The following is a 9,386-nucleotide window of genomic DNA, read 5'->3' on the forward strand; positions in this document are numbered from 1 at the left end:
ATAATTTTTGAGGAAAGAACAATTATTTTTTATTTTCACGGCTCTGCGTTATAAACTTCTGTGAAGCACTTGGGGGTTGAAAGTGCTCACCACACATCTAGATAAGTTCCTTCGGGGGTCTAGTTTCCAAAATGGGGTCACTTGTGGGGTGTTTCTACTGTTTAGGTACATCAGGGGCTCTGCAAATGCAATGTGACGCCCGCAGACCATTCCATCAAAGTCTGCATTTCAAATGTCACTACTTCCCTTCCGAGCCCTGACGTGTGCCCAAACAGTGGTTTACCCCCACATATGGGGTATCAGCGTACTCACAACAAACTGGGCAACAAATATTGGGGTCCAAATTCTCCTGTTACCCTTGTGAAAATAAAAAATTGCTTGCTAAAACATCTTTTTTGAGGAAAGAAAAATGATTTTTTATTTTCACGGCTCTGCGTTGTAAACTTCTGTGAAGCACTTGGGGGTTGAACGTGCTCACCACACATCTAGATAAGTTCCTTGGGGGGTCTAGTTTCCAAAATGGGGTCACTTGTGGGGGGTTTCTACTGTTTAGGCATATCAGGGGCTCTGCAAACGCAACCTGACGCCCGCAGAGCATTCCATCAAAGTCTGCATTTCAAAACGTCACTACTTCCCTTCCGAACCCCGACGTGTGCCAAAACAGTGGTTTACCCCCACATATGGGGTATCAGCGTACTCAGGAGAAACTGGACAACAACTTTTGGGGTCCAATTTCTCCTGTTACTCTTGCAAAAATAAAAAAATTCTGGGCTAAAAAAATATTTTTGAGGAAAGGAAACACATTTTTTATTTTCACGGCTCTGCGTTATAAACTTCTGTGAAGCACTTGGGGGTTCAAAGTGCTCACTACACATCTAGATAAGTTCCCTTGGGGGTCTAGTTTCCAAAATGGAGTCAATTGTGGGGAGTTCCTACTGTTTAGGCACATCAGGGGCTCTGCAAACGCAACCTGACGCCCGCAGAGCATTCCATCAAAGTCTGCATTTCAAAACGTCACTACTTCCCTTCCGAACCCTGACGTGTGCCAAAACAGTGGTTTACCCCCACATATGGGGTATCAGCGTACTCAGGAGAAACTGGACAACAACTTTTGGGGTCCAATTTCTCCTGTTACCCTTGGGAAAATAAAAAATTGTGGGCTAAAAAATCATTTTTGAGAAAAGAAAAATTATTTTTTATTTTCATGGCTCTGCGTTATAAACTTCTGTGAAGCACTTGGGGGTTCAAAGTGCTCACCACACATCTAGATTAGTTCCTTGGGAGGTCTAGTTTCCAAAATGGGGTCACTTGTGCGGGAGCTCCAATGTTTAGGCACACAGGGGCTCTCCAAACGCGACATGGTGTCCGCTAATGATTGGAGCTAATTTTCCATTCAAAAAGCCAAATGGCGTGCCTTCCCTTCCGAGCCCTGCTGTGCGCCCAAACAGTGGTTTACCCCCACATATGGGGTATCATCGTACTCAGAACAAACTGGACAAAAACATTTGGGGTCCAATTTCTCCTATTACCCTTGGGAAAATAAAAAATTCTGGGCTAAAAATCATTTTTGAGGAAAGAAAAATTATTTTTTTATTTTCACGGCTCTGCGTTATAAACTTCTGTGAAGCACCTGGGGGTTATAAGTGCTCACTATGCATCTAGATAAGTTTCTTGGGGGGTCTAGTTTCCAAAATGGGGTCACTTGTAGGGGAGCTCCAATGTTTAGGCACACAGGGGCTCTCCAAACGCGACATGGTGTCCGCTAACGATTGGAGCTAATTTTCCATTCAAAAAGTCAAATGGCACGCCTCCCCTTCCGAGCCTTGCCGTGCACCCAAACAGTGGTTTACCCCCACATATGAGGTATCGGCATACTCAGGAGAAATTGCCCAACAAATTTTAGGATCCATTTTATCCTGTTGCCCATGTGAAAATGAAAGAATTGAGGCTAAAAGAAATTTTGTGTGAAAAAAAAGTACTTTTTCATTTTTGCGGATCAATTTGTGAAGCACCTGGGGGTTTAAAGTGCTCACTATGCCTCTGGATGAGTTCCTTGGGGGGTCTAGTTTCCAAAATGGGGTCACTTGTGGGGGAGCTCCAATGTTTAGGCACACGGGGGCTCTCCAAACGCGACATGGTGTCCGCTAAAGATTGGAGCCAATTTTTCATTAAAAAAGTCAAATGGCGCTCCTTCCCTTCCGAGCCCTGCCGTGCGCCCAAACAGTGGTTTACCCCCACATATGAGGTATCAGCGTACTCAGGACAAATTGGACAACAACGTCCCTGGTCCAGTTTCTCCTTTTACCCTTGGGAAAATAAAAAAATTGTTGCTAAAAGATCATTTTTGTGACTAAAAAGTTAAATGTTCATTTTTTACTTCCATGTTGCTTCTGCTGCTGTGAAACACCTGAAGGGTTAATAAACTTCTTGAATGTGGTTTTGAGCACCTTGAGGGGTGCAGTTTTTAGAATGGTGTCACTTTTGGGTATTTTCAGCCATATAGAACCCTCAAAATGACTTCAAATGTGAGGTGGTCCCTAAAAAAAATGGTTTTGTAAATTTTGTTGTAAAAATGAGAAATCACTGGTCAAATTTTAACCCTTATAACTTCCTAGCAAAAAAAAAAATTGTTTCCAAAATTGTGCTGATGTAAAGTAGACATGTGGGAAACGTTATTTATTAACTATTTTGTGTCACATAACTCTCTGGTTTAACAGAATAAAAATTCAAAATGTGAAAATTGCGAAATTTTCAAATTTTTTGCCACATTTCCGTTTTTTTCACAAATAAACTCAAAAATTATCGACCTAAATTTACCACTAACATGAAGCCCAATATGTCACGAAAAAACAATCTCAGAATCGCTAGGATCCGTTGAAGCGTTCCTGAGTTATTACCTCATAAAGGGACACTGGTCAGAATTGCAAAAAACGGCAAGGTCATTAAGGCCAAAATAGGCTGGGTCATGAAGGGGTTAAATATTACTGTTACTCTTGTTTCCACAGCAGTGAATTATCCCCCAGAGCGGATATTTTAAAGGGTTATCCCCATCTTCTTAAATTGGTATCTGTCAGATACAGCTCGTTGCCCTGGGGACGAACCACCGCTGCTAGTCATCAGAACATACTCAGACTTACAAATTCTCTTCTATTGAGCTTGTAAGTGCTGCTTTGCATTTGGCTGGGATCGCTGGAACGCATTGTTACTTCCTAATCCTGGCCACTTACAGCTCCAAGTTTATAAGCCAGACACCAGCGGTGGTCGGTCTCCTCAGCAACAAGTCTTAAATGAAAAGTGTTAATATTTCAAGAACGGCTGCAAATTTGAATAAACAGTAAATTGCAAAATTGCTGTTTTACAAGCTCTATCCGACAATATCCATCTATGAAGATGGGAATAATGCTTTAAAGACTAAATTACCACCATTTCCCCAAGATATCTTTGTGGTCTTCTGCCAGGTGGATTCAAGACCACTTCCATGGGATTTCTACATTGTACAGCAGTTAAAAGAGCGACTTGGTGATGCCTTTGAGATCAGTTTTGTTGAGCCAAGTAACTGTTACCTCTTTCCTGATGGATGCGTTACACTTTACAAGGATGTCGGCCTCTTCAGTCTCCACGTGAGTTTGTGTCTGTGTGTGTGGTCCTGGAGTCCTTGGCCAATATCGATTAGTTCTCAGTGATGACACTGGCATAGCACAGTACTGTGGGTATACGCCCTGGCACTTTGTAGGCGCACCCTCTCCTTGGACACCAGGCGGCTCAATATTAGTCTGCAGGAAGCTGACACTACCTCTATCTGTTTTCCCATGGATTTCCTTCTTTACACTTTTTTTTTGGGGGGGTCGTCACTCACACAATAATGTACCTCCCTTGGGTCTTGGGTTCCACTGTGACTGCTCCTGTATTTACATCCCCCCCAAGACCAGTAATGCCATATTCTCACCTTTCGGACCAGCACTGATTCAGCAGTCGGCTCTGCGTCTACCGGCGCTCGCTTAACATCATGTCACATTAGCCCAGCAGCCACCGATGGGCTGCAGCACTCGCGTGACGAAACAATGTCACATGAGTGTCAGCAGACATAGCGCCACCTTCCCTAGAGCAACGCTAGTCTGGAAGGTGAGCAAAGGAGATGTTTGTTTTCCATGGGGTACTGGTGCATTTAGGAAGGGGTTGTCCAGGTAGTGGTTGACTCTTTCTCCAGTCCTCGAGCCGCTGCAGTACCAGACACTGCTCGTGGATAATGGTGGCGCTGGTTCACCTACTCTCTGCTAATCTTCTTTTAGGATATACTCCAGGACTCTGAGGCTTTGGTGGAGCAGGTTGCTGTCCTGCTGGCTTACAACCTCCTGAGTCTCATAGAGAAGCTGCACACAGCAGAGATCGTCCATGGAGACTTGAGGCCGGAGACTTTAATGCTGGATGTGGGGTCCGTATTCCTTTATTTCATGTTTATCACTGTGGGAGAGTTTTCTAAATTTCGGCTGATGTTCAGCCACATGTATATAGTTTGTCATACCTCAATTTAAAGGGGTTCTCTGGTGAAAACATGTTAGCACCTGTTCTGGATCGCTGGGGTAAACCGCTGCAAACGGGGGATTTTTATCATCTTTAGAATGGAGCAGCAGACCAGACGACCGACTGTTGCGGCATTCATTCTACATGGGACTGCTGGCAAAAGCCGAGTTTTTCTTTTATTCAATGCTTTATTTCTTTGCTTTGCTGCTTGTGTCCCTCCAGAATCTTCATCCTGTCGTCCTGCACAGAGATGAGCAATTGCTTAAAGCCGATTGACTTCTCTCACAGCATGGACATGCGGCTATGTCCCACATTGACCACCAGAGCTTTTCCTATAGCACAGACTGAACATGGACAGCAGATTCTGAGTCCCCAAACCTCCCCCTACCAGGTAAAGAGATGGATTCAGACCTACTTCCACCACTGAGATCCACACTGATTGCCAGGGTTATGTAGCCTATTCTCCCCGGGCCCCGAAACTGCGGTGAAGAGCAGACTGTCATGCATGTGCCCTTTTAATCTAGTTAATCTGGTGTATCCAGTGGATGATATGCAATTCTCTGCAGTACAGGGTGCTCTCCAGTGTTGGTGCAGACTCGTGTGCTCTGTGGACTCCATACATGCCTGTTGTTTCGCTGCCCTCAGGTGGATCTTCTTGGTATTGCAAATATTGTTCATTTGATGATCTTCAAGGACCCCCTTCATCTTCAGCAGATTAATTCTTCATGGGAAATCACAAGACAGATTCCAAGGTGAATCCTATAGCATAAAATAATGCTTTTATTTAAATTTATTGTGAGATGAGATTCAGTGCAAGAGAAAGAAAACTCATTATAAATTGCAATGCTTGACTTCAAATTTAGTCCTTTTGAGGACAAACCAAGTTCTGTATTGGGGACAAGCCACGTTCTGTATTGGGGACCTGCGGTATTGAACCTGCATATTCAGAACTCTAAAGCCAAGATAAATGGACACATTCTGAAAGTTAAAAGCACTGGCACCTCGGATAGCTATTTAGGATTTGTATTCCTTGTAGTTACCATTCACTAGCGAGAAATTACTCCTGCTGCAAACTAATGAAGTGAAAAAGTGCATCAAATTATGCAGGTTTTTTTTTTAACCTGCAAATATTTCTTTCTATTTGTATTTTTTCCTGTTTTTTTTTTTTTTTTCTTTAAAGAAAATAAATAATAATAATCTCTTTATTTATATAGCGCTAACATATTCCGCAGCGCTTTACAGTTTGCACACATTATCATCGCTGTCCCCATCAGGGCTCACAATCTACATTCCCTATCAGTAGGTCTTTGGAATGTCGGAGGAAACCCACGCAAACACTGGGAGAACATACAAACTCCTTGCAGATGTTGTCCTTGGTGGGATTTGAACCCAGGACCCCAGCGCTGCAAGGCTGCAGTACTAACCACTGAGCCAAAGTTAATTCTAAATTACTTGAAAACTCTCCGCATCAGTAAGGTTGCAGGAATCTGATTTTACCTGGCAGCTATACCGTAACAATTTCCTAGACCTTACCCATTCAGTGGTATCGGGCGGCTCAGGAGCTGAGTTCTTTTATACTTATTATATAGCCAGCATTGGTCTCTAACAGCACTGGCCAGAGCGAAGCTTCGATTGCTGCTGTTAACCATTTATATGTTGCAGTCCAACTAACTGTAGTATTTAAATGGAATGATTGCATCCGTGCTTGCTCTCATGGGCTCCCCCTAGTGGTGGCTTCTGGTTTCCTCCCCTTTATCATTTCATTTTTGTCTCCAGTGTGTTATAAAATGAATATAATACATGTGGGGCGTATTGCCTCCTGCATAAATTTGCTTTCCTGTTGGTATAACGCTCTCTGCTCACTTGCAGGTGGTGGAACGAAAATCTATGGAACACCTTCTTCTCAAAGATCCTGAGCTCAAGCCACAGGTCCACCGCCAATGTACTAAAGGAGCTGAAAGACCAGATGGCCCAGTTATTTGACAGCCATTTAGAAGAGGAAGTTTGTAGATATTTTATCCAGTTTGAAACTCTGCATAACCCCTTGTGATTACGTCAATCCCTTTTTTTTTTTTTTTTTTTTTTTCTTAAGTCCATAAGTCCATCCCTGGACGTATTTCCTAACAAAGCCCCTCTGTTTATATGTTATATAGAGTAGATATTTATGTTGGTTTGTTTACTATGGATATTTCTATTAAACTTTATTGCACTTCTTGCTGTTTCGTTTTTTGTTTTTTTTTTTCTCCTTCTTTCTGCTATAAGTAAACATTTGTTAGAGAATGAAAGCCTGCACTAAAGGAACTCCTGTTTACTTTTGGGGTTTGTTTTGCAAACACCATTGTAGAATGCTATAAATCGGACACTTTCAACCAGTCACTCTCAGGTTCCACTCACTCCCATCATGAAGAATGATTTTGCACAACTTCCTAAATCCAGACGTGGCAGGTTCAATCCACATCATTTTATTGCTATGTACAATGGGGTCTTGCCTATTTGGACATCGTTCCTTAATGGTGCTGCTAAACAGGCTTTTTATATGCCCGTGTCCTATGAAAACCATGCATTGCATCCAACAGAGCACGTCATACAGAATCTGGGGAATAAAAAAAATTTATATTGGCACAATAAGGGCTTTGTTCACATGCTGCGTCTTAATGCCACAGCAAAATGAATAAGATTTCTGAAATCTCATGCAAATGCTGCTGTGTTTTGTTTTTTTTTTTTGTTTTTTTTTGTTTTGCTCATTTTAACCATCAAGGTGTTTTACTTCTAATCTACAGAGTGTCCATTCTTGCAGCGTTTCCCACCCATTAAAAGGAATGGTGAAAAAAATCATGTAAAGACGCATCATAAATACATGAGAAAATGTGTAAGGAAAAAAAACAAAACTGCATGCAGTGTTTTTCTTGCCGACATTCAAGTATTTGCAGCAAAGAAACAAAACAAGTGCAAAGAGCCTAATGATTGACATCCATTAAATGGTCAGCACTAATTGCTTTGGCCATGTGAATGAGGTTTAAAAAGAATCTGTTGGCAGGTTTTTGTGATGTAATGTGGCAGCAGTCTGATGTAGGGGCAGAGACCATGATTCCAGGCATGTGTCACTTAGTGATTCTCTCACAACTGCTGCACCAAGTAAACCATTTTCTCTGCTGCAGATCTAGCAGTGCACGGAATGCTGAGCTATGTATAGCCCTGCCCACACCACTGGCTGTTTTTCTGCTGCTAATCAGTGGTGGGGGTGGGGTTACACAGGTGACCCCCTAGTCCTGTAGTGACAGTCTGCTGATTTTATTGAAAAGGCGAAACACAGTAAGTGACCCATCACTGGTATCAGGCTCTCCTCCCCCTACATTATGATGCTCTCGGATTACAGTACAAAACCTGCTGACAGATTTCCTTTAACCAAGTATTTGATACACTGCTGATTTGGCAAGTTTTTCACATACACAGAATGGAGAGGTCAGTAATTTTTATCGTAGGTACAAAATGAGGTCACCTGTTGGAGGTTTTTCTGCTATTTGTGCATGTCAGGGGCTCTCGAAATGCTACAAGGCATTGACAATGTATTCCAGACAAATTGTGCTCTTTCCTTTCCTACCACATATGGGGTATCATCGCCTTTGGGAGAAATTGCACAACTAATTATCAAGATTGTTTTATTATCCATTGTGAAAATTTCAAATTTGGGGCTAAAACAACTTTTTTAACAAATGAAAATTTTCAATGTGATGACGTAATGCTATCAAATTCTATGTCGTGCCTCCCCAATACGGTTATTTTAAAATGGGATGGTCTAACTCCTCCGAATGTCTCAGATGCCACGCAATGGAGGCTGACTTTATTCATATGATTTGGGGATGTCCAATTATCCAATCATTTTGGAGTGAGATAACTACGATACTGACTTCCCTTGTGCATATTCCCGTTCCTTTGAATCCTTTAGTTTAGGGTTGAGCGACTTTCATTTTTTTAAGATCGAGTAGGGTTTTGGGAAACCCGATTTTGTCCAGAGTCGAGTCGAGTGCAGTCGGCCGATTATCGCTAAAAGTCGGGGATCGACCGAAACACGAAACCCAATGCAAGTCAATGGGGAAGCATAGTCGGCAGTGAGTGGAGGCCAGGAAAACACCTACAGTGCCCATTTTAATGCCAAAAACATCCATTCTTGTTTCTGAAGCTTGCCAATCTTAATTAACTGTATAATAATAGTTGGGCATAGGGAATTGGGGGAAAGTTGTGGGGGGAGTAGGGCTGGCTCAAGTTTTTCGTGGGCCCAGGAAATGCGGACTACGTCACGGCGGTGTTGCAGGGAAAGGTAAGTATTTAAAAGTTGCAAGTGCTGTGATCCTGAGCAAGCAGGGGGGGCCCACTCGTTCGCATTGCCACTGGCACAGGGCCCCTCAAAGTACGGCGGTGTGTTTGCATGGCGGGGGCGCCTCCCACCAGCAGCGACACTTTTGCGTACTCTGAGGGGCCCTGTGCCAGTGACGTCGCCAACGAGTATGCCCCCCCACCTGATGAAGGAACCTGCACTTTCATCTGCACCTTCCTCTTTGTCCCTGTGTAAGGTGGTATAACATGCGGGAAGGGGAACCTTACTTTCAGCAGGGACAGATTCTGGCTGTGTAGAGTACAAGGGGAATGTAGTGGTCTAGGTCAATGTACCAGCAGACTCATTTAGCAGTGGCTGGGCAATGGGCAGGATGAGGAGGAAACAGATATAGGGCCAAAGAATAAAGTAGGCTACATGCAGTTCAAAATTGGTAACAGGACTAAACAGGCGGCATTGCTTTGTTCAGTGGAGTAGCAAACCCAAGAGCAGCAGACACTGTTTCAAGGGCCTAACCACACTAGTAGGCCAA

The 9,386-nt window shown here is 43.1% G+C and overlaps 1 protein-coding gene across 3 annotated transcripts in view; it reads left to right on the plus strand.

The window, feature by feature from the left end:
* Window positions 1–6,736, plus strand: part of BUB1B (BUB1 mitotic checkpoint serine/threonine kinase B) — a 47,415-nt gene extending 40,679 nt beyond the window's left edge. For all 3 annotated transcript variants that reach the window (XM_077260644.1, XM_077260643.1, XM_077260645.1), the window contains exons 19-23: window positions 3,459–3,620; window positions 4,290–4,432; window positions 4,744–4,912; window positions 5,167–5,273; window positions 6,391–6,736. In XM_077260644.1, the coding sequence (XP_077116759.1) occupies window positions 3,459–3,620; window positions 4,290–4,432; window positions 4,744–4,912; window positions 5,167–5,273; window positions 6,391–6,571 (762 nt within the window). In that variant the 3' untranslated portion in view covers window positions 6,572–6,736. The remainder of the gene's footprint in view (window positions 1–3,458; window positions 3,621–4,289; window positions 4,433–4,743; window positions 4,913–5,166; window positions 5,274–6,390) is intronic.
* Window positions 6,737–9,386: the final 2,650 nt, after the last annotated feature.

The sequence above is a fragment of the Ranitomeya variabilis genome, chromosome 1 (genome assembly GCF_051348905.1).
Source record: "Ranitomeya variabilis isolate aRanVar5 chromosome 1, aRanVar5.hap1, whole genome shotgun sequence".
NCBI classification, from domain to species: Eukaryota; Metazoa; Chordata; class Amphibia; order Anura; family Dendrobatidae; genus Ranitomeya; species Ranitomeya variabilis.